This window comes from Pipistrellus kuhlii, unplaced genomic scaffold, assembly GCF_014108245.1.
Source record: "Pipistrellus kuhlii isolate mPipKuh1 unplaced genomic scaffold, mPipKuh1.p scaffold_m20_p_7, whole genome shotgun sequence".
In the NCBI taxonomy this organism is placed as follows: Eukaryota; Metazoa; Chordata; class Mammalia; order Chiroptera; family Vespertilionidae; genus Pipistrellus; species Pipistrellus kuhlii.
This window is the reverse complement of record NW_023425573.1, coordinates 13,354,914-13,379,925: the sequence shown is the minus strand read 5'-3', so window position 1 is coordinate 13,379,925 and position 25,012 is coordinate 13,354,914. Positions and strand designations below refer to the sequence as shown.

The following is a 25,012-nucleotide window of genomic DNA, read 5'->3' as shown; positions in this document are numbered from 1 at the left end:
CTAAGGTGGAAAAGGTACCCAGCACCGACCCACCACTTCTCAAAAACCCACAGAAAACCTTTTAAAAGCCAATGCCCCCGCGGGAAAGGGAAGTGTATCGATGAAGGATGGTCTGCAGGCGCAGCTCTGGTGCGTGCAAACCTGGCGCCCTCTCCAGTGCGTCCCCGTGATGTAAGGAAACGGGCCCTCTGCCCTCCTGAGTGAGCGTCACCCTCGGAGAGGTTCGTCTGTGAGCTCTGTGCGCCTGGCACAGGGCCCCCCCCCGCCCCCCCCCGGGCCCTGGCACAGGCCACACCCCCTGGGCCCTGGCACAGGCCACACCCCCCGGCCCTGGCACAGGCCACACCCCCCGGCCCTGGCACAGGCCACACCCCCTGGGCCCTGGCACAGGCCACACCCCCTGGGCCCTGGCACAGGCCACACCCCCTGGGCCCTGGCACAGGCCACACCCCCTGGGCCCTGGCACAGGCCACACTCCCCGGCCCTGGCACAGGCCACACTCCCCGGCCCTGGCACAGGCCACACCCCCTGGTCCCTGGCACAGGCCACACTCCCCGGCCCTGGCACAGGCCACACCCCCCGGCCCTGGCACAGGCCACCCCCCCCGGGCCCTGGCACAGGCCACACTCCCCAGAGGCCCTGGCACAGGCCACACCCCCCGGCCCTGGCACAGGCCACACCCCCTGGGCCCTGGCACAGGCCACACCCCCTGGGCACTGGCACAGGCCACACCCCCTGGTCCCTGGCACAGGCCACACCCCCTGGGCCCTGGCACAGGCCACACCCCCCGGTCCTGGCACAGGCCACACCCCCTGGGCCCTGGCACAGGCCACACCCCCTGGGCACTGGCACAGGCCACACCCCCCAGGGCCCTGGCACAGGCCACACCCCCTGGGCCCTGGCACAGGCCACACCCCCTGGGCCCTGGCACAGGCCACACCCCCCGGCCCTGGCACAGGCCACACCCCCCGGTCCTGGCACAGGCCACACCCCCTGGGCCCTGGCACAGGCCACACACCCCGGCCCTGGCACAGGCCACACCCCCTGGGCCCTGGCACAGGCCACACCCCCAGGCCCTGGCTGGAGAGCACACGCTTGAAGGGTGCCCAGGGAAGTTACGTGTCTGGACAGGTGATCTGCCAAGTTCACTCCGGTTGGAGGTCAGTGTGACCTCCAGCTGGACGGGAAGGTGCCACGTCAGTCTCCAAAGGGCCCACGTGGCACCATCGGCATTAACTGAGGGAGGGGGCCTGGACGGGAGATGTGTTTCCTCAGAAGCTCTGTCTCCAGAGGGAATGCCAGCCGGTCTCTGCCCTCCCCCACCGCCAGCTCCCTGGTCATGGCAGCGGCTGCCCCCTCCCGCCCCCCTCTGTGACCCACTTCGCAGGACGAGGCCAGAGAGGCCCTTTCAGGCCAGACCCCCCTTCACCTGGCTAAGGAATAATTGGAATAAAAGTCCCGACCGGATGGCAAACTGCCTAAGAGCATCCGCTCCACTCTGGTGCCCCCTTCCAGCCGTGTGAGGGGCACCCGTGTAGCACTGAGCCTCAGTTTCCTCACCGGTAAAGGGGAGCAAGCAGACCTAGCTCAGGGCCGCCGTGGGAGTGACCCGAGCTAGTGAGTGGGAACCGCTGAGAACAGGCGGGCACACAGGAGGGCGCCGTCCGCCCTCGGGCATTGGCTGTGGTGAGACTGCGTGGAGGGGCCGTGCTCCTCTCCCACCCGTGGGCGCCCTTCTCTCCTCCACGGGCCTCCCGGCTCCTCTCCCCCCAGCCGTCCACGTCGGGCCCCCGGCCCCCCTCCGTGTCCGCGGTGGGCACAGACTCCTGCAGCCTCAGCCGCGCTGCCGTCACGCTCACCCCACCCCTGCGGCCGCATCGCCGCACTCGCCCCGTTAGGAAAGTAAGTGCGGGGCCGGCACACACATACATGTGACGTGAGTAAGTGCACGTGGCAGGTCTTTACCCCCCTCCTCGTCCTGACACATCCCCCCGTTCCACTCGAGCATGTCCACAGGCGATGATGGCACTGCTACCACGAGGCCAACGATCCACCGACGGGCGGTGACATGGTGCCGTGCGGGCGGGGCTTCCGCCGGGAGCAGGCTGTGCTCTGAGGCCATGGCCTGGTGAAGTGAGTGTGAGTGTGTGTGACTGTGTGTGACTGTGTGTGTGAGTGAGCATGAGCGTGTGTGTGTGTGAATGTGTGTGAGTATGTGTGAGTGTGTGTGTGAATGTGAGTGTGTGAATGTGTGAGTGTGTGTGTGAATGTGAGTGTGTGAATGTGTGAGTGTGTGAGAGAGTGTGTGACTATGTGAGTGAGCATGAGTGTGTGTGAATGTGTATGGGTGTGTGAGTGTTTGTGTGTGTGTGTGGGTGAATGTGTGAGTGTGTGAGAGTGAGTGTGTGTGTGTGTGACTGTGTGAGTGAGCATGAGTGTGTGTGAATGTGTATGGGTGTGTGAATGTGAGTTTGTGAATGTGTATGAGTATGTGTGAGTGCGTGTGCATGTGTGTGTCTGAGCAGCGGGCAAAGCTGCCAAAGCTGCCGTCTCATCCCACAGAGGCTGCCTGCGGAGCCGCTATGCTCAGAGCAGTGGTCGGCAAACTGGGCTCTGCTGACTAATGAGTTTGCCGACCACTGACCGAGACTCTCGATTCTAACAATTTCAGGCTGCTGTTGTTCCTTGTGATTAAGCCCCTATCCCAGAGGTCGGCACACTCATTAGTCAGCAGAGCCGCAGTTTGCCGCCCACTGCTCCCGAGGACCGAGCGTCTGTGCTGGCGCAGGGGCTGGCACTCCTGGGTCAGTCGGGGTGTCACCCCCGGGCGCCCACGGGAGTGTGCGGGGCCGGCTGAGGACCTCCTTCCGGTGGCGGGCTGACTCCTGGCAGTGTCCTGGGAGAGGGAGGAGGGGACGGAGGAAAAGTGGCCTGTCCTAGGGCTTCCCTATCCCCCCAACAAAGCCACCAGCCAGCCCTGCTCCCTCCTCCAGAGCCACACAGGCCCTGGCCCTGGGTCACCACCCCCTGCTGCTCCCAGCCAGGCTGACACACCCAGGGGCTGGGCGGGGGGGGGGCTGTGGTGGAAAAAAATGTTCTGAGACATCCAGCTGCCAAGGAGAGTCCCCCCCTTCCCACCCCCTCCCCACCCCACCCCCAGGATCCAGGATCTCTAAATAGCCCGGAGCTCTCAGAACAAAAGCCCTCCCAGCCTCGAGCTGAGCTGGCAACTGCTGTGGCTAATTTTATTTCATGGGCAAGGCCTGGAGAGGAGTGAAAGGAGTCTTTTTCGTTTTGCCTGCAGCAACCCACAATCTGAAATGGCTCCAACTCAGACTCTTTGGAGGGAAGAAGGTAGAGGGAGGGGGAGGGAGGGTGGGAGAGAAATATGAAGCATGACCGCCCCCCAAACAGGAGGTCCACGCCAAGAGCACTGTGTCTGCACAGAACCAGTGCCGGGAAGAAAATGAGCCTCAGACCTGAACTCTGAGGGCAGGCGGACGCTGTGTGTGTGTGTGTGTGTGTGTGAGGGGGGGTGTGTTCCTCTGGGCACATGCTGTAGCCTATGGGATTCTCACAGCGAATGAACTGATCTGAGTACAGTCGGTATACAGTCTGATACGGGTTACAGAGGCTTCGGGTATGCAATATAGCAACTGGACATGTTTATGTCTTACCGTGTGACTGTCCCCCCATTCTAGTGACCATCTGTCCCCCGCAAACTCATCCCAGTGATAGTGACCATCCCCCCTCCCCACTGCCTTCTGGGAGCCTTCCCGCTGGTCTGTTTCTATGGGTTAAAGGAGGACTATGTTTATCCCCCTTTGAGGAAACGGGGCTCCTGAGCTCAACAAACTTCTCCAGAACTCACAGCTTATGAGGAGTGAGCATCGCTCAGCTAACGAGGAGAGAAGATGGGATTTACACCTGGCCTGTCTGATCTGAGAGCCCAAGCTCTTCCTATTGGATCCGCTTGGAAGAAGTTTCCAAGAATCAAAAAATTCCAGAACCTCTTCCTTGAGCAGCTGCTGTGCCCAGCGCTCTGCCAGCGGCCACATTTCCGGTGCTGCCGTGGGCTCGGCCTTCATCTTGGTTGCTGGTTAGAAGGCTCCACTGGCACATACAACTCTTGCTAATTCAAAATATTCATCCAAAATCTTTAGTTGTATTAGTGACGTTGTCACTACACGGATTTAATGATAATAAGGTATATGGAGATCTCATTTACTTCTTCATTCTTTTCTCTAACCTCATTGAGTTAGGGTCCCCAATTATTCTGTTTTTCATTTAAAAAAATGTTTTTATTGATTTTAGAGAGAGAGGAAGGAAGAGGGAGAGAGAGAGAGAAACATTGATGAGAGAGAAACATCAACATTGATCGCTGCCTCCTGCACACCCCCCTGCTGGGGATCACTACCCGGGCATGTGCCTTGACCAGGAATTGAACCGTGACCTCCTGGTGCAGGGTCGACACTCAACCACTGAACCACCGGGGTCAGGCCCTGTTCTGGTTTTCATGGCTTCTATCCTTCCATGTTTCCAGCTTCCTTCATATCTATTTTTCTTTTCTTTTAGCTCTAATCTCTTTTTAAAACACTTTCCCTACAAGGTCATTTTTGGAGTTTTGTTTGTTTCTTTGTTGTTTTTGTGATGTAGATGGATGATTACAGATTCCTTTATAACTAAAAGAGGAAGGCTGGACACAGATGAAAGATGGGGGAAGGCAGAAATGAACCTAAGATCAATATCATTTTCTGAAGCAAAAGTTACTTTTCAAGACAAAGTATAGAAAGAATCAGGTAGGCAGTGTCATCATTTGGATAGTGTCCTCAAATGCCATATTAAGCCCCGACTGGGTTGTTGGAGTACATTGCATTTGGAAAGTCCTACTCGTCCATCACACACGGGCCTGTCTAGTCCTGACAGTTACAACCCAACAGCAAACATCACGTTAAATTCTACCACCAGGCTGGGTAAGCTGTTACCTGGAAGCTACAGAGCGGAGTGAGGGCTGGGATCTATTTCCTCAGGAACAGCATCTGTCCTTCCGGCCACAGAATTCAAGAGGCAAACACATTTCCACCCACTCTTACGTCAGGACAACTTTTAAAGATACGGACGTGTCATCACTGAGAACTTACCTTTCGGTGTCTCCCAGCACACAAAGGAGTCGATCAGAGACAAGCCTTGCTTATAATAGAACGCCGTTAGCTCCAGCCAATCGGCATCGAGCGTGCTGATGACGGGCCCTTTCCTCGCGACTTTCATGGACAGGGCGCCCTCCTGGTAGGCCCAGCCGGGGGCATCGTCATCAAACACGTTGAACACGATATACAACTTGTTATCTGAGGAAAGGCATTCGGAAGGAAGACAGAAGGAAGAGCTATAATTTCACTGAAAAGATTCTTAAGTTGGTTTTTTTCTTCTTTAATTAATCATGAGCTATTTTAAGCACAGAACAAGCACTGAGAATAACAAAATTAGCTATCACTCACTTTTTTCAAATCTTAACCATGTTTCAAGTGAAGCCGTGTTTGCTTCAGACTTTTTTTTTAAGGCGTTGAGAAACAGATATAGTTGAGATTACATATACTATGTAATCTTCTCTTATCCTATTCTCCAGAAATAGCTACTATAATGAACTTGGTGTTTATCTCTCGTATGCAAGCTTTTATTCGTTTAATATAGTTTTATATACCTACAGATGATATGAAAAAAAAAACTTCTAAAAATGGCATCATGCTATATATGGCAATCTTTAAATTGATTTTCTTGCTCAATATTATGCTTTTGAAATATAGTTAATACTTTACAGATCTTAGTCATTTAGTTTACATAGTATTCCAGTCTACTGTTCTCTACTGATGGACATGTACACTGCTTCCAAACTTTTGTTACTACAATGATTACCCATGTCGCCTTGGACCCGTGTGAGAGCCGCCCTAGAACACATACCTAGACATGGAATTGCTGGGTCATGTCTTATTCTTTACTGTAAGTTGGCAAATTCTTAATTTGGGGGGCTGACGGACCCCCATCCGTGATTGTGTTTTAGAAAGTCTAAACCACTGGCGGTAGAGACACAAGTACTTGGGCATGTGTGTTGTGTGCATTTTTCTGGGTTGAGTCTCATGAATTTCACCAGATTCTCTAAGACAGTGGTCGGCAAACTCATTAGTCAACAGAGCGGTAAACCGCAGCTCACGAGCCGCAGTTTGCCAACCACTGCATATCCTAACTCTAAGGTTATACACAGTCTTTGATTTTCTTTCCTAGTGCCTTTTCTTTTTATTCATTTATTTATTTTTGGTTAATGTTTTTTCATTGATCTTTTAGAGAGAGTGGAAGAGAGAGGGAAAGACAGAAAGATCGACAAGAGAGAAACACATCGATTGGTTGTCTTCTGCACACACAGACCAGGGCCCCGAGCCAGGTCGGAGCCTGCAACCAAGGTACATGTCCTTGATCGGAATCGAACCCGGGACCCTTTGGTCTGCAGGCTGTCGCTCTATCTGCGGAGCCACACTGGCCAGGGCTCTATTAGTGCTTTTTAAAACATGCCTGGCAAGGTCTCAGAAAATGCCAAACAGTCCAAGCACATGAGTAAATTACGCTCAGTTCCTCCAAAAGACTTGCCAGTTGCCTGAGAGCAATAAAAGGACCGTTTAAAGATATTTTAGGATGCGGGCACTGCTGTTACAGTAATTGTTTCACCATGTCAGGCCATTTTCATATTCTATAAGGTGATCAAAGGAGGGAATGAACTTCAAGGGCGAACACCGTCCACGCAACGGGAGAGGCCTGAACGGACATTCTCGCAGGGACACACACCAGCCGGAGCAGCCTCCTTAGAGAATCACTCTCTCCACTCACAGGCACAGCTCGCTTCACAGGGAGCTGGCGAGGGACTATCTAGAAAGCAGTTTTGAACACAAAGTGTCCTATGCGGGTGGCTGTCAGACCACCCAGAGATGGCTGTTGGAAAATTGTCCTACTTTACTTCTGACTGTAATAATTTAAAAGAATAAGACGAGTTTATACTCGTTTATCTAGTCCCCATAACTTTAGAAACTTACTTTGCCTAAAAAAAGTACTTTGAGCCCTAACCCGTTTGGCTCAGTGGGTAGGCGTCGGCCTGTGGACTCAAGGTCCCGGGTTCGATTCCAGTCAAGGGTGTGTACCTGGGTTGTGGGCACATCCCCAGTAGGGGGTGTGCAGGAGGCAGCTGGTTGATGTTTCTCTCTCATCTATGTTTCTAACTATCTCTTTCCCTTCCTCTTGTAAAAAATCAGTGAAATATATTAAAAACACACACATATACTTTGTAGTACAGGGCAGTATGGCTCAGTGGTTGGAGTACTGGCCCTCGCACTGCAGGGTTGTGAGTTCGATCTCTGGTCCTGGGTGGGGCACATGTGAGAGGCAATTAATCGAGGTGTCTCTCTCACATCAGTGTTTCTCTCTCTCTCTCTCCCTCCCTCTCTCTCTCTCAAAAACAAAATCAGCCAAAACCAGTTTGGCTCAGTGGATAGAGCGTCAGCCTGCAGACTGAAGGGTCCCAGGTTCCATTCCGGTCAAGGGCATGTTGGCTTGGTTGCAGGCACATCCCCAGTAGGGGGTGTGCAAGAGGCGGCTGATCGATGTTTCTCTCTCATCGATGTTTCTAACTCCCTGTCCCTCTATCTTCCTCTCTGTAAATAATCAATAAAATATATTTGAAAAAATAAAAAAATAAATACAAAACAAAATCAATGGAAAAAATAACCTTAGGTGGGTGATACAGAACAACAGAAACCAACAGAAACCAACCACGTACTCTGCCAGGTTTAACCGCACAGCGGCTGTTCCTCCTCATTGTGCCTGTTACCTTCTCCTGTAGCTGGGGCGGTGGCCCCGGGGCTGCCGGGGGGCTCCCGCTGGCATGGCCCGCCGTCCGGGTGGGCTTCCGCCTCCGCCCCGCTCTCCCAGGGCTGCCCGCCGAGGGGGCCTTCGCTCCAGCGTCGCCCGTTCTCCGCGGGGGAGTGGCGCCCGGGCAGGGCGGGCTCCCCGTCTCCGTGGAGGGCCGTCCCGTTGCAGAGGGGCGCAGAGTGCTGGGCGAGGAGCCCCACAAACCTCCTTCCTCGCTTGGAAGCTTCATTGACCTGAGGTTTCAAAAGAGACGGTGGAACAACACAGGAATTTCATGTCCACTGATTGCCAATTAGCCTTTAGGTGCGTTGAGGAAATCCATTAGAACCGTGGTCGGCAAACTGCGGCGCGAAAGCCACATGTGGCTCTTTGGCCCCTTGACTGTGGCTCTTCCACAAAATACCGCGGCCTGGGTGAGTCTATTTTGAAGAAGTGGCGTTAGAAGAAAATTTTAAAACATTTGGCTCTCAAGAGAAATGTCAATCGTTGTGCTGTTGACTAATGAGTTTGCCGACCACTGCACTAGAACAAGGAATCTGCTGGTGACCAGCAACCTGTGACACTATTACTGTGACTTCCTCAAACAGTTCAGACAAGTTAGAAAGAACGAAAGCAGGAGTCCTGTTTTTCTTTAAAAGGTTACTATTTGGGAAGAACTAGGAATTCTATAGCATGATTTCTGCAGACCTTTTAACCAATGGGCTCTCTAGTTGAGGCAAAATGAAAAGCCATTCCAAGAAATCCTCGAAAATAACATTACCAAACACATCTGAATGAATACAAAAGACATTAACTAAAAAGCAAAAAGGTATGCAGTCGTTAAAAAATAACATTTGACAGTTCGTTGTTTGATGTGGGTAAAGAAGAATGCTAACAGGCAGATCCTTGACCGATGTGTGGACATAATGCATAGACCCCACACGCACGCCCCGTCTGCTTGTACCCTGATGCCACGGCCGCCTGCCTGGGCCAATATCACGATTAGCTTCCTCTGTCGGGGAAAGAATGGCCGCTCTCAGCAGCCACCCCTCAGGGCCTGGGGAACTCTGGTGGGGCTGAAAGGACTGGGCGTCGCCATCTTGTGGCTGTGGGCACTGCCGTGTTTGTGATGGAGTGACGGTTAATTTGCATATTGCCTTTTATTGGATAGGATTTATTGATTTCAGAGAGGAAGGGAGAGGGAGAGAGAGACAGAAACATCAATGATGAGAGGGAATCACTGATTGGCTGCCTCCTGCATGCCCCCTACTGAGGCTTGTGGGCATGCGCCTTTGACTGGAATCCAACTGGGGACCCTTCAGTCTGCAGGCCGACACTCAGTCCATGAGCCAAACCAGCTAGGGCTGCATGAATGGTTTTACATGTTACCTGGGAGGGGAAGGAGAAGTCATGATGTCATGATGAAGGTTGCAACTCTGAGCGTCTAGAGTGAGAAACAAAATGGCAGGAAGGAGGGGGCGAGCCCAGAGGGCAGTGCCCACTAGAGGGGGTGCCTGTCCTGTTGCTCCGCCGAAGAGAAGACGGCGGAGCAGGATGTGCGGGTGTGCGAGCTCGGACAAAGGACGATGAGGACACAACACCACTGACTTAGTCCTGCACGTTAGCACCGGCGGGTAACAGTGCTCGAAGCCTAGATAAAATCCCAGGCTGTCCTACACCAGGTGCCAGGGGAATGGCCACTCACTGCCGGTGCTTTCCCTAGTCTTACATGTCGATTTGGGTGAAAAAGCGAAGAAACCTTTTTTTTTTTTTTTAATTATTATTAGAAAGTTTCATCTGGAAAAGTCTGGTAACAAACAGACTCTGTTAATTGTTTTTGTTTTCCCCCCATTTTTTTTTAAGTTGGAAGATTGATATTTTCCAATGTTATTTTTATTTAAAAATCCTGGACAAGCCGGGACCGGTTTGGCTCAGTGGATAGAGCGTCGGCCTGCGGACTGAAAGGTCCCGGGTTCGATTCCGGTCAAGGGCATGTACCTTGGTTGCGGGCATATCCCCAGTAGGGGGTGTGCAAGAGGCAGCTGATCGATGACTCTCATCGATGTTTCTAACTCTCTAACTCTCTCCTTCCTCTCTGTACAAAATCAATAAAATATATTTAAAAATCCTGGGCAAAAACACTTGTGAACCTACCTTTAAAAACGGAGCAGACATTGATATAATGTTCAAATGCCTTAAAACCTAGCTGTTCAACAACCAACTATTCACACGCCTGGCGTCCACCCCTGGCTCCTGTGCGCACACGGGCGGCGCTCCGTGTCCCAGGCGTGCTTCCTGGAGCGCCTCTCCTTCTGGAACAACCCGCCCCTGATGTCTGGAATAACAGTGCTTTCCTGTGTAAGCGGGTCTTGAACCGTCTCCAGGAAGTCAGAGGCAAAAACAAGAGCTCTGACGGTGATCCATTAAGACTAAATTAGCCGTCACATTTTTGTTTTCGAAAGAAACGTTCTGGAGTAGATTTGTCCCCAGAAAAAAGAAGCTCCCAGAATGGTAGCAGTACACAGTAAGTGCACATTGTTTGTAAAAGCCCAGTCTCCAGCCCGCTCTGGAGAGCCTTACTGACGCCGATGACCTTGCACAGAAGGGACGTCAGCGGGCGGTGACGGGCTGTGGTCAGGCCACAGCTGGCCGTGCACGCCGTCACCCTCAGCGGGAACAGCCATGGGAACGTGAGTGAGTCTCACCATTTCTTCCTTGAAAGGAAATGTCTTAGTTTCTATTCATTTAAATAAAAGCTAAAATCTTCCAAGTATGCCAATGCAACACAAAAGAAAACTTGAGTAAAACCCCATCAGTTTAGGATACTTGTAAGTTTTTTCCTTGATTTTAATCAACCTACATAGTGTTTCATTTTTAAGTTTCAAGTAGGTTATACTGTATAGGGGCTTAAACACAAGGAACAACAGCAGCATGTAAATTATTGGAATCGAGAGTCTAGGTCAGCGGTCAGCAAACTCATTTGTCAACGGAGCTGCAGTTTGCCGACCACTGGTATAGACTGACGGTGAATATAGTTTCCACGCTCAGTAACCATAACTATTCCATTGCATTGATGGGCCACTGCCTCCTTCTCAGCTTGCCGGTTATTGGGAATTTGGCCTCTTATTCGCTGTTTGTTAACGTACTTTTGTATGGAAATGACTTTTCCCCTTCCCCATGAATCTCTTGGAATAGATTCCTACAGAGGAAATTATTGAGTCACAAAATAAAACAGGATTTATAATTTTTATTACCAAACTAATATTCACGAACACCGTGCTAAGTTGTCCCAATGCCAGGTGCAATCTATGGATTTTTCTTAAAGCTCACCCTACACTGGAGTTCATACTCTCCACGTAACTCCTCGGTGAATCCTAAAGTGGCGGTTCTTCTCAGCTTTTACATTCACATTAAACATGACTGGTTAGGCCCTAACCAGTTTGGCTCCATGGATAGAGCATCAGCCTGCGGGCTGAAGGATCCCAGGTTCCATTCTGGTCAAGGGCATGTACCATGGTTTTGGGCACATCCCCAGTGGGGGGTGTGCAGGAGGCAGCTGATCGATGTTTCTCTCTCATTGATGTTTCTCTCTCTCCCTCTCCCTTCCTCTCTGTAAAATATCAATAAAATATATTTAAAAAAAATCTGTCAAGCTGACCCTTTGGCCAATTGCCTTTGTGACTTATCTCCTTTTGTAGCCACTGTTGATGGATCCTGTGTGTCTATTCAAGACTGGACATCGCTCGGATGCATCTTATTCCCTGCATATCGATTCTGAAACCAGGTTCCTAGAGGACACTTGTTGCAGAGTTTGTCTGAATTCTTTAGTTCTAAGCTTAGTTTTCCTAGTATTTACTACATCTATAGACAAAACTCAAAGTCCTCAATCTATTTATAATTGACTATGCCTACTCTTTCATTTCCCTTCATATTTTTTACTTAACAATGACCCCTTTGTCTCACTGGAAACCTGTGGCATGTGTTGCCTACAGAACAGTTGCCCACGTTCCCGTGGCTCTAAGTCATGGTTGCTTCCCCTTTTATTTCTTCAGGTTTGTAATGGAACTTCTGTGTGTATAAGTTTATTCCTGACATTTCCATTCTGTTTCATTGGCCTCTATGTCTGTTTTTATACATGAAAAAGTGTAATATGTTTTTTTACTCTGCACAATTTGGCAACTTCAATATATTTTAAATTCTGGTAGAATAAGTCACCTATTATTTCCCTGTTCTTGTAAAAAATATATATTTTATTGATTTTTTACAGAGAGGAAGAGAGAGGGACAGAGTTAGAAACATCGATCAGCTGCCTCCTGCACACCCCTTACTGGGGATGTGCCCACAACCAAGGTACATGCCCTTGACCGGAATCGAACCTGGGATCCTTGAGTCCGCAGGCCGACGCTCCGTCCACTGAGCCAAACCGGTTAGGGCTTCCCTGTTCTTTTTCAAACAAGAAAGGAAATTGATGGAGAAGAAATACCAAGGATTTCTCAATATCCCACGAAGACAATGTGTACATTTAGTACCTTTTCTATCAGTTCTTTTGCTACGTCGTTTGCTTGCGTCTCGTACGTCAGAGGACATTCCTCAATCACCAGCCGGGGGCGTCTCTGTCCGCTGGTCACTGCAGAGAGCTTCGGGCTGCAACAGAGAAAGGTTCAGGGTCGGACGCTGGCAGCTGATTGCTTAGTTTAAGTTGATTTGCTCACATGACAAGATGTGAGCAACAAGTAAGGTCAAAGCAATCATTTCTTTGTTTTGTCATTTCAAGCCTAACGGTTATCTTCTTGGGCAAAAATACCAGAAAAACACTGTCGCTTTCACTTATTCAAATTTCAATGTAAATCTCTATTAACTTCCAAAAACACAGTCACTTGATTCATTTAAATTTCCTTAATTGAAATCTCTGTTACAGTAATGTCCAATTTAATGTAGCAGAAAAATTTCATGTCTGTTGTTTTAACAAACGTTCTGAGAAGTGATTTTGGGTGACTGGTATATCTCATATACAAAAGCCCAAGTGAAAACCTTATTCAAATGCAGATCAATATTGTCCCATGTTTTTTTTTTCTTCTTCTCTGAGTTTTACTCTTTCCTTAGTCCTGGCCTTGTCAGGGCACTACTGAGTCTATTTTAAGCAATGCTAACGAGAAAAAATACTGTATGCATGGTTAGTAAGGTTTGTAAGTAGGAAATGTGCTCCTACTGTGTGACAGGTGGCATGTTTATCTGGGAATGCCAACGAGGCTGCCGCCTGCATGCCCCCCCTCGCACACGGGTCAGTGGGCAGTTAACTCAGGGAGGACATGTCCCTTAAAAGCAAACCTAGAACATTTTTAAAATGTTCACTTTCTTCAACTTTCCTGTTTCCCCTCTTATTTCATTTTTTCCTTCTCTGCTTAGCCCTTTCAGAGTAAAGGTGGTTGGTTATGAGTCTGTTACTAGAAAGAGAAAACACAGGTGTTACCTTGATTTGGAGATGGGTTTGACATAGTTGAAGAGCGGCTTAAAAAAATGAAATGGGAACCAAAGAAAATGGGTCTGGTTATTCTCAGCACCGGAAGGAGCAACAGTCTTTGAAAACTCTCAAACTTACAAGCTAGTCTGGCAAAAAATGGTTGCAGTATTGTTTGGAAAAGTAACTATTTCAAAAAGTTAGAAATGAAACTAAAATAAATGGCTTTTACCTAGCTTTCTTTTTTTTTTTTTTACAAAAAAGCTGACAAGCCCAGCTGGTGTGGCTCAGTGGTGGAGTGTTGACCTATGAACCAGAATTCCTGGTCAGGGCACATGCCTGGGTCGTGAGCTCAATCCCCAGTGTGGGGCGCGTAGGAGGCAGCTGATCAATGATTCGCTCATCATTGATGTTTTCTCTCTCTCCCCTTCCCTTCCTTTCTGAAATCAATCTATATATATATAAAAGCGTAAGCAACCGAACAACCAGTTGACCAGTCGGTATGACGCACACTGACTTCCAAGGGGCAGACACTCAATGCAGGAGCTGCCCCCTGGTGGCCAGTGCACTCCCACAGCCAACCTCCTGCAGCTGGCTAACCTTCTGCGATCCCTTCCCACAGGCAGGCAGCCAGCCCTGATTGGGACTGGGTTTAGATGGCCCCAATGGGCAGCAGTCACCAGCCAGGACTAGGGACCCCAGCCATGCACGAATTTGTGCACCGGGCCTCTGGTATTTATATATATATAAACAATAAGACTCTATCCTGTTTGTAAGAACGTGGCATGTAGGCCTTGGGAAGAACGGTTTCAGCAGGCAGAGACGGTGTCTGTGCCCCTGTAATAGAACAACCCGGGCAGTTAAAAATGCTCCGAGGGAGCAGACCCGGTCCAGGCGTGCTCTCAGCCCTGGAGGATTGGAGCCGCGCTACCCTGTGAGCTCCCCCATGCGTCTCCAGGCGGCTTCCCTTCCCTTCGTCTGGGCTTCCTCACCTGGGACCTGTTAGTCTGCAGGCTCCCGACCCAGGGAGGCCTTGTAGGGAGGAAACGTAAGCTTCCTTCCCCCACCCGGCTAACCACTGGAAACGTGCCTGAAACCCAAGCCCCATGCTGATCCTCATTTCCATCGGGCTGCTCAGACTTTCTGTTCTTTTTGCCAAAGAAAACGGCCCGTTAGCAGTGCGCCCGCCTCCGTGGGCAGCAGCTCACCTGAGCTTCAGGCGCCACAGCACCACCCGGTACAGGTGGCTGGCGGGCAGGTGCCTCCGCTGGCGCACCGGCTGCAGGACGGGGTGGATCGCCCCGACGACGTAGCCTTTCCGATAGTACTCCTCCACCCTCGTCACTATGTCTGGGAGGGAATGGATCCTGACGACTTCCGGGTTCGGTGACGCTGAAATAGCAAATGCAGGGAGAAATGTGAACACCCATAAGATTGAATCATATATGATTTCTATCTATGTGTGATAATACTAATGAGTAGGAAACATATATTTTCTAAATTTATTTCAGAAAAAAAGCAACAGTAACTTTATGAGCTGGTAGACATGGGATTATTACCACTATGTCTTTTTTTTTTTTTTTTTTTTTTTTTTTTTAAAATATATTTTATTGATTTTGTACAGAGAGGAAGGGAGAGAGATAGAGAGTTAGAAACATTGATGAGAGAGAGTCATCGATCAGCTGCCTCCTGCACACCCACTACTGGGGATTGTGACGGCAACCAAGGTACATGCCCTTGACCAGAATCGAACCTCGGATCTTTCAGTCTGCAGGCCGACGCTTTATCCACTGAGCCAAACCAGTTTTGGCCAGAGGATATTTTTTCCATTGATTTTTTGAGAGTGGAGGGAGAGAGAGAGAGAGAAACACCAATGTGAGAGAGACACCTTGATTGGTTGCCTCCCACATGCACCCCAACCTGGGGGCCAGGGATGGAGCCTGCAACCAAGGTACATGCCGTTGACTAGGAATCAAACCTGAGGCCCTTTGGTCCAAAGGCTGATGCTCTAACCACTGAGGAACAGGGCATCAGTATGTCTTCAGGTAAAAATATAATGCCTTACCTCTTTTTGTTTTTGTTTTCCAATTAAGTAACTTTATTTCTTAGGATTTCATTTGATTATATTTCCATTAATAGATATTAAAGATATAAACACAAGAGAAACAATACTAAGTTGAAGAGCCAACTGTTTTTATGATTCTGAACAAGATGAGATGCATAATTCTTAAGCATAAAAGTCACACAAATCTAAAATTAAGATAGTATTTGTTAAGCAATAATTGTCACATCCAGTTACATTTCTAAAGCACCCTGTTCACTTTGTGTTCTAATCTTCACCTGAGGGTATGTTTTTACTGATTTTACAGAGAGGAGAGGAGAGGGGAGGGGAGGGAGGGGAGGGGAGGGGAGGGGAGGGGAGGGGAGGGAGGGGAGGGAGGGAGGGGAGGGGAGGGGAGGGGAGGGGAGAGCGGGGGCAATGTTAAAATATGTACACAGATAATAATTTAATAAAAATAAATAAAAGAGAGAGAGAGAGAGAGAGAGAGAGAGAGAGATCAGCTGCCTCCCATACATGCCCTGACTGGGGAAGGAACTCAAAATCTAGGCTCGTGCCCTGACCAGGAATTGAACCCGCGACCTTTCAGTGTACGATGCTCCAACTGGCTGGGCCCCCGGACCAGGGCTAACCCACCGCGTTTTGTTGCCTCTGGGAAGCTAAACATATGGTTTCTTACGGCACTTACACAAATGGTTGAGTAAAGGAATTGAAAAAGTAAAGGAATCCAGAGGCTCTTTGCAGAAAGTGATAACTCTAAGTGCTCAGGAAAACCACATGTAAAAGTGAAATGCCACCCAGCCCCGCTCGGAAGGGGGCGGGTCTGTGGGAGCCCCAGGTGCCGTCCGCACGGCCGTCAGTCCCGGAAAGGGGTGCTCCCCGGGACCGCGCTCTTGTGCTCCGGCCGCATTAACCTACAGACAGCTCTCTGAGCGGCATTTCCCACTTTCCAGAGAACGATCGATCGGGAACTCACATCTAGAAGCAGACCTGCCGTTTCAATCCTGCTTGAGCAAGAGAACACCTGGAATCCGTCCCAGGGGTGGACACAGGCAGTGCTGGCGGCGGGCCTCCCCCAGCAAAACCCGCTGCCGCTGGCCTGGGACAGGAAGGAGGCCGAGGAGCAGACGGGGAGGAGGGCCCAGGGGAAATCCCCTCCTCGCACGTGGACGTCCAGGCCCGGGACAGAAGTCCACCCTCGGCGGGTGTCCATGCCAGCTTCTCACACGAGAGGCCAGCGCTCCATGGCACAGCCATGGGACCAGGATGGACCCACTTCCTCAGAGGCCCATCCTCTCCGGGGTGGGAACGGATCTGCTCGTCACTGTGAGTAGGAGGCGGCTGGCTTTCATTGTGAAGTGACCCAGTTCTGCCTGCCGTGCGGCCATCGCTCTGTGAGTCACCGGGTTTCACCGTTTTCCAGTATTTTTATTCCCAACCCCGATTTCCAAACAAAGGAACTGGAAAGCGATGGAACAGGACAAACTGTTGAGACTAGGAGACAAACCTTAACCTAAACTTTTTAGAACTGTACACAGAGCTTTAAAGAAGAGTTCCGTGTGTAGGGCATCACATGGCTTATGTAGAAAGTGGAAATGCATGTGCATGACACGAAAGACTCCCCACCGTCCGGCCTCCGCCTGTGCTCAGCTCCACGCCGCACCTCCCTTCCCCTCTCCACCCCCCCTTCCTGCTCGGCTGGTTCCCAGGCCCGGCACTGGCCCACACTTCCTTCCCTGCGCCTGAGCCTCAGCCGGCTGCTCCTCTGAGCTGTGGTCTCACTCCCCTTTTGCTCCCCTTCGGTCTGCGTGTCTCTCTCTCTCTCTCTCTCTCTCTCCTGGTAGCCTGAGGGGTCCTTAAGGACGAGGAACCTCCCTTCTCTCCCTCCCCATGCCCCCTGTTTTCTTCGGTCACAGGGCAGGCTGGAAATACGGTTCCTGAGGGGAATGGGGAGGTGACGTGACTGCAGAACAGCGGGAAAGCTATCACGGTTAGCCAGTGGGAATGAGAAAAGCCAGGCCAGCACAGTCAGGGACAACTGGACAGGTGACCTAGGCCTTCGAGGAGAGAGATGGCAGGGGAAGGACGCGCAGGCAGGGCTGTGGAACTGTTACTCTTCTGGTCATAAAAGTGGGAGAGAGGGTGTGGGGGATACACGGTGAGGGAAGGAGATGACTTCGGGAGGAGAACACACAATACAACACACAGATGATGTGTCCCAGAACTGCGCCCCTGAAACCTGGATGGTGGATTTCTGTATAATTTTATTTACCGATGTCACCCCGATAAATTCAGTAAAAAAAATACTTTTTTTTTTTTTTGAATGCCAACTGTAATTAAAGAAATAATTTTTAAAAAGTGAAGTGGTCGCCGAGACCGGTTTGGCTCAGTGGATAGAGTGTCGGCCTGCGGACTGAAAGGTCCCAGGTTCCATTCTGGTCAAGGGCATGTACCTTGGTTGCTGGCACATCCCCAGTGGGGGGTGTGCAAGAGGCAGCTGATTGATGATTCTCTCTCATAGATGTTTCTAATTCTCTATCCCTCTCTCTTCCTCTCTGTGAAAAATCAATAAAATATATTAAAAAAAAAAAAGTGAAGTGGTCAAGAGCCTAGTGAGAGTGCAGCTCGGGAGAGTTCAAGGTCACACTCACGTCAGAAAGCTCTAGCTTCAGGCCGCACTTGACATGTCCCAGTGAATGATGCTACAAGGAAAACCCCCCTTTGCAGATGAGGTGACAAGGAGTGAGGGGGAGCTCTGCTGGGTGGAATCAGCTCCTTCTTGGAGTGAGATCTGGGTGCATTTGGGAGAGGACGCAGCACAGACAGAGAATGGCCTGGGGGGCTGGGGGCGGGGGCCCCGCTCGCCTGGCTTCTCGGTGGACTCCTGGGGAGTCACTGTTGGGTCCTGTACCGTCTCAGCCAGTCTCCACCAGTGGCATTGCTTCGAAGGAAACCCCAGAAATCGAGGGCTCAGGGCTGGGGGACATGCCCTCTCCGGAGTCCCGGGTTCAAGTCAGAGCGCTTGTCAGCCCAGTGCTCTCCCTGATCTCTGGACCTGGTCGCTGTCCCAGAGGAGGGGGCAGTGCAGCAGCCAACATGCACAGGCGTTTAAGGAGTTCAACAGGCATTCGAAACATATCTTAACAAACATCTGCTTGGGGCCCGTGTCATCTGATAAATAGCACTCAGCATAGATATGAGCATTATGGTAAGTACTTAGGGAATCTAATAAAAAACAGCGTAACATGCTAATTACCAGACAGCCAAAGGACCTTCCGGATGTCCTTCCAGACGACCTTCTGGATGAAGCCGTGGTGGTGGGGGTGAGGCAGAGGCAGTTAGGGGCCATTAGGCAGGCAGGCAAGCAGTTAGGGGCAATCAGGCAGTCAGGCAAGCAGTTAGGGGCAATCAGGCAGGCAGGTGAATGATTAGGGTGATCAGGCAGGCATGCAGGTGGTTAGGGGTGATGAGGCAGGCAGATAGAGTATTTAGGGGCAATCAGGTGAGTGGGCAGGTAGGTGAATGGTTAGGAGCCAGCGGTCCCAAATTGTGAGAAAGAGACATCAATCGGCCGCCTCCTGCACAACCCCCACTGGGGATGTGCCCACAACCAAGGTACATGCCCTTGACGGGAATCGAACCTGGGACCTTTCAGTCCGCAGGCCGACGCTCCATCTACTGAGCCAAACTGGTTTCGGCCATAGTCTTTTTTATAACCTTTAAAAAATTTTGGGTGGGGGTAGATATGTACCACACCAAAAAAATGCACAAAACATACTTAAAACTGCCAATACCTGGGCCACCACCATCCATTCAAAAACCAGAAAACAGGGCACTCCAGACGTTCCCCATTTCACCCTTTCCAACAACAACCCCCCTCCCTGCCTGTGCTCCCTGTACTCGGATAGTCATCCTTCCTTGCTCTTCTTTCCAGTTGCCTATCTAAGTATGCGGCCTGGACCACTATAGCTCAGTTCTGCTAATCTCCTGAGCTTTACAGACATGAAATCACACGGGGTGTGCTTTTGTGTCTGTCTACCTCCACTAGGCGTGATGGTTCTGAGATGCACCTGGTATACAGTCGCCTGTGTAAGTGGTTCGCTCCTCGCCGGGGCAGCACAGTGGAGGTGGGCAGAGAACTCCCCACGGCCTGCTCGGTTGCTTGTGCTACAGCTGCACAACAAGGCCCGAGATGCGTGGTGTGACCAAGCCCATGTGGCTTGCAAAGCCCACAAGACTTACTGTCTTGGCCTTTGCAGACAATGTTCACCGGCTCCCGCAGGGCGGTGCTCCATCGTGTGAGTCTCCTATGGTGTACATTTCCTGCCTCTTGTTCTGGGGTTTCTGAGTTGCTCACACTTGAGTTGTTACAAAGGGCGCTTCCATGAACGTTCTTGGGTGTGCCTCAGGGTGCACACAGGCCCCTGTTTCTGTTGGGTGTGTGCTCAGTGAACTAGGTAAAGCCAAAGCGTTTCCGACATGGCTGCCCTGGTTTACCAACACCTGCAGGTAGCAGTCTTTACAGTTCAGTCATTTTGAATGCTGTGGAGTGCTCTCTCACTGGGGCTTTCACGTGCATTTTTCTGAGTATTAACAAGGTTGAGCCCTGGCTGGTTTGGCTCAGCGGATAGAGCGTAAAAAGTCCCAGGTTCAATTCCCGTCAAGGGCATGTACCTTGGTTTCAGGCACATCCCCAGTAAGGAGTGTGCACGAGGCAGCTCGTTGATGTTTCTCTCTCATCGATGTTTCTAACTCTCTATCCCTCTCCCTTCCTCTCTGTAAAAAATCAGTAAAATTAAAAAACAAACAAACAAAACAAACAAAAAAGAAAACAAGGCCAAGCACAGTTTCGCGTATCCGTTGACCATTCGGACTCTCTGTTTTATGGACCACCTGCCCACATTCCTTGGCCATTTTCTATTGGGTTGTTTATCTTTCCTTTCTGGAACCGTTTGTAGTTATAGTTATATATTCTGGACACAAACTCTTGCCTAAACCCCACTCATCCTGTAAGTCTCTGACGAGGTGGCACTTCTTTAAAGGGCCCTCCAGTCAGGGGGGTGCTCTCCTTACTGTTTCTGTGGCCTGCATGCCTCTAGTACATTCCTCGGCCACCCCCATGCAACACGCCTGTAACGGAAGGGCCCTTTCACCGCCTGCGACTCCTTGGGACGCCCCTCCTACCGTAAGAGGCACCGTTATTCCCACGGTGACTCAGGCTTGAACGGGAAGTCATCCTGGCTTCCTCAGTCTCTTTGTCCCTTCATATCTTCCAGCCTCAGGCTGCACCCCTCCTTCCCACTGTCAGTGACACTGGCCCCTTGCCTCCCACCCTATTGCCGCCCCTCACACGCAGGTCTGTGCTGATTGACCTTGACCACTGCAAGCAGTCTCCTCACTGTGCTTCCTTCCTTCCTCTCTCCCTCCTTCCCTCCCACCTTTCCCTATGGCAATCCCATAGGGATCTTCTGAAAACACTCCTCTGTGTCTACCAATTACTTGTTCAAAGCTTAACCGCCATTGCTTCCCCATAGCGTCAAGAAATCACACCTTTGGCAAGTCAGGGCGTCTTCACAGAAGACATACATCGTATTTATTTACTGCTGTCACCACGTTTGATAAGACCAGGCTAAGTTCTTGTCCTAATAAAAAGGAAGCAAGCTAGAGGCCAGCAACGCGTTACTTAATATGTTCCCCACAACCCCCTGAATCACATTCAGACGAGGAAGCTGCCCTGTCCTGTGGGCTGTCAGTACTGCAGAAACTCCTTTTACCACAAAGCTGCACATGCTCGGAACACCCCTCAGGCTTTGTTACTTAGGCTGTTTTCTAGGATTGGACAGGGCGGGAAACTAACCTTCTGGATAATTTGCAGAGTTAATTTAACTCTTCATTAATAAGGTACATTTAGCACACTCCTATATGCATCCTCACACATGCTGATACACAATCACATATAGGTTAGACAGTGAACCAGAAAGTTTATGGCCAAAGTGCACTGAAACCTTCCCAGTGCAGTTGGTGGACTTGGCATATCAGGAGATATACTAGTTAGACGAGTCACCTTTGCATTACTACTTAGACGAGTCACCTTTGCATTACGTGCTCACCCAAGTGCCAGGTGCCCGTTCAGGTAGACAATCTCCTTTAACCCTTAGCACAGTGGTTGACAAACTGCGACTTGAGAGCCACATGCAGCTCTGTTGACTAATGAGTTTCCCGACCACTGGGATAGGGGCTTAATCACAAGGAACAATAACAGACTGAAATTATTGGAATCGAGAGTCTAGGTCAGTGGTCTGCAAACTCATTAGTCAGCAGAGCGGCAGACCGCGGCTTGCGAGCTGCATGTGGCTCTGGAGCCGCAAGTGTGCTGACCGCTGCCTTAGCATATCTCCATCAGCACCATGAGAGCCCCGCTTTACAGACGAGGAGGCTGAGGCAGAGCGACGTTCACAGACCTGCCACAGCGCGTGAGTGACAGCGCCCGCATTCCGAGCCTGGGAGCTGGGACTTTAGGGCCTTGCCTGCTTAACGAAGATGACATTATTTCTCCCACAGAGATGTAAATAATGGTTCAAAAAAATAACAATAAAGACCAAGTGTGGGGGCAGAGAGAGAGAGAGAGAGATGGAAAAGAAAAAGTTTGTTCAAGAAATCACAGCCCCATAACAGGGCCCTGCACAGTCCTCCGCTCGCCCTGCTGGGACTCACTCTGTCTGCGGCCTGTGTTTGGAAAGACAGAGGGAGACGAGGCAGGAGGCAGGCTGATCGGGAGCGCACAGCGGCCACAGACCATCGTGCTTCCTGAGGATCGCTCAGAGCGCAGGCCCTGGGGCGGCCCCCCTGACGGGAGCCCCAGGGCAGCTGCCGTGCCAGGGGCAGGGCTAAGCCTCCCACCTCCCTGACCCTGTCTCTGAGCGCTGCAGTGGCAGCTGGAGGCCGGAGAAGAGGGAGCAAGGTGGTTTGTGCAGCTGGGCTCATGTTGTTTGGCTTCTGAGTCGAAGTCAAAAACAAAACATGTGGGCTACTTGGGGAGAACAGGGACCCTGGAGACGGGGCGCCTGGACCCACAGGAGCTGGGGCGCTGGGAGACACGGCCTGCGCTGTGTGAGCATTGGCGAACTCTGCCCATGGGTACCCTCTGTGTGAGCGTCACACTGTTCCTCCTGCACCCCCACCCCCACCCCCACCCCCCTCAATGTGGAAGAGGAATCACATTCCTTTCCCAGAGAGGAAGGACTTCCTGATCCGACAAACCCAAGAGGCCCTAACCACTCTGCAGAACTCTCTGCCTTCAGGGTGACAATGGCAGGCACCAGATCGGCCTGAGGTGTGTGCCCCTGTGGGGGGGAAGTCAGGAAAGAACTCCAGGTGACTGGGGGACCCCACAGCCAACCTTCCGGCGAGGCCCAGAATGGCTCCGGCCTGGAGTCTGTGAACCGACGAGGCTGAAGTGTAAGGGGCGGGAGTACATGTGTGTGTCTCACAGATTTACAGAAACGAGTCCTACAAAGCCAGCCCCAGGCACATCTGGGGAGAACACAGCACCGCGTCCCGGACATTGTCTCCGCCGAGGTCTCCGGGCAAGTACAGGCAGAGCTCACCTGGTCCGTTACTTCTTTGCTCACCCTTGTCTCAACCGACGGACTGTTCACTTTCCCAGTCCAGAGGGAAATGGAGAACGCGGACATTCCTCCCTCCGCGGCCGGAGCCTCGGTGGGCAGGGAGGGGCCCGTGGAAAAGCAGCCGCGGCTGTGCCCGGGGAAGGCGTGCCGGCTGCCGGCTGGGTTTTTGACAAAGAAGAACGGGCTGCCTGCGCCCCGCACAAAGATGCTCTGTTCCCGGCCCGCCGTGACGTGGGAAAGACACGGAGGCAGTGCCCACGGGACCGTACGCCGAGCACAGACCTCCCTCCCACCGGAACCACGCGTGGCTCCTTAAATCAAAAGCAGAACTTTGTCAGAGGAGCTGGGAACACGGGCGTCTGCAAAGCCCAGCGGCCAGCGGGACGCAGGCGCCCAGGGCTGGTGTCCCGCGTGAGAGAGACGGTCCGCGGGAGCCTCCGGTTCCCGGGGGCAGAGGCACAGACCCCCGGGCTCCAGACAGGAGCGAGGCCGAGTGCCCGTGAGGTCCGGCCGCCCCGCTCCCCTCCTCTCTCCCCCTCCCCCGGGCTGCCATCTGGGCGTGTTTGTTTGTTCCCAACTTTCTGGAACAGGGAGCCGCTCTGACCGGGACGGCCCTACAGGAAAGGCTGTCTTTTCTCCCTTCTCACTGCGTCCCCGCTCCCCGTCTAGCTTGGTCAGAAGACCAGCGACTGGCACCGTCACCACAGGGCACTCCACGGGGCACCTCGGAGCTGGCACCCTCCCGCCAGATGCCAGGAACATGCCCACAGCCCCTCCCTGCGCCTTTCCAAACCCACGGTCACCAAGGCCCGTTATTTGGCCTGGAAACCGAGCCTGTTTCATGCGCTGGATTTAAAAATGGGGGGAAAAAATAGTTCTAAGCAGTTTCCCTAATTTTATAAAGCACCTAGGAGCCATGTTACAGAAAAGCAGCCAACAAAAAAAATCTTCCCCTATGTGATTAAGAGACAAAGCACTCTTGTCAGAGTGACTATCCGGTCTGATGGTGAGCGCTTCGCACAGAACAGCCGGACACTCAGAAGCCCCCCGCGCCCCTGTCCCTGACGCAGCCCCCGGGCCAGCACGGCAGCGGGGAGAGGTACCTTGCAGACTGAAGTCCAGCAGCACGTACTCGTAAGCAACTTCTGCCTTTGTTTCCACTTGCGGTCTCTTCAGGGTGGAGAAGATTTTCCCGGGGCTGCTGTCCTCGGGGTCGTCCAGCTTCCGGAGCCCGCACCCCATGGCCAGCTCTGCGCGGGATTGGGCTCACCGTGCGGGGCCGGGCGGGGGCAGCGGCGGCTTCTGTCCTTCCGGCTGCGGACAGGCGGCTGCAGCCCCCGCAGGGGAGCCTGTCCCGCCGGCCCCGGGGATGCTCCCGAGGAAACCCTCTGGGCGCAGAGGAGGGAGCCCGGGACCTCCCCTAGCCATGGCCCCGCGCCGGCATGCTGAGCCGCTGCGGCCGGAGGCTGGGCTGGTCTCCCCGAGGAGCCGCAGCTGCCAGCCTAGCGGAGACTTTCCATGCCACGTCGGTCACAGCCGCCCTGCACCCCGGGGCTTTGTCTCCTCCGGCTGGCCCGGTGGCCGGGCGAGGGGAGAGGTGTCCCGAGCGGAGAGAGAGGCACGGGTGCGAGTCAGATGGAAGCACTTACAAGCAGAGGGCACACGCAGCCCCAGGGGCGCGCGGCTCTCTCTCCTTTCTTTCCCCCCCCCTTTTCTCCTCTTTCCTGTGCCCACCCCCTCCTTCCTCCTGCGACTACCAAGAAGGCAAGGGGGGGGGGGAAGGAGAGAGAGAGAGAGAGAGAGAGAGAGAGAGAGAGAGAGAGAGAGAGAGAGAGAGAGAGAGAGAGAGAGAGAGAGAGAGAGAGAAGGGATGAAAGAAATGGATTCTCAACATGTTGGGAACAAAAATCTTTTCCAGAACGGAAGTCAGCTTTATGAGGAAACTTTCTGGAGACTAAAAGCAGAAAAGTAAAAAAAAAA

General features: G+C 52.0%; 1 protein-coding gene across 1 annotated transcript in view; it reads right to left on the bottom strand.

Annotated features, from left to right (window-relative positions):
* Positions 1-24,778, bottom strand: part of RFTN2 (raftlin family member 2) — a 42,616-nt gene extending 17,838 nt beyond the window's left edge. Inside the window, exons 1-5 of the mRNA XM_045575446.1 lie at positions 24,136-24,778; positions 14,554-14,737; positions 12,417-12,531; positions 7,868-8,141; positions 5,142-5,345 (exon numbers count right to left, since the gene is read on the bottom strand). Of these exons, the coding sequence (XP_045431402.1) occupies positions 5,142-5,345; positions 7,868-8,141; positions 12,417-12,531; positions 14,554-14,737; positions 24,136-24,274 (916 nt within the window). The 5' untranslated portion in view covers positions 24,275-24,778. The remainder of the gene's footprint in view (positions 1-5,141; positions 5,346-7,867; positions 8,142-12,416; positions 12,532-14,553; positions 14,738-24,135) is intronic.
* Between the last annotated feature and the right edge of the window lie 234 nt (positions 24,779-25,012).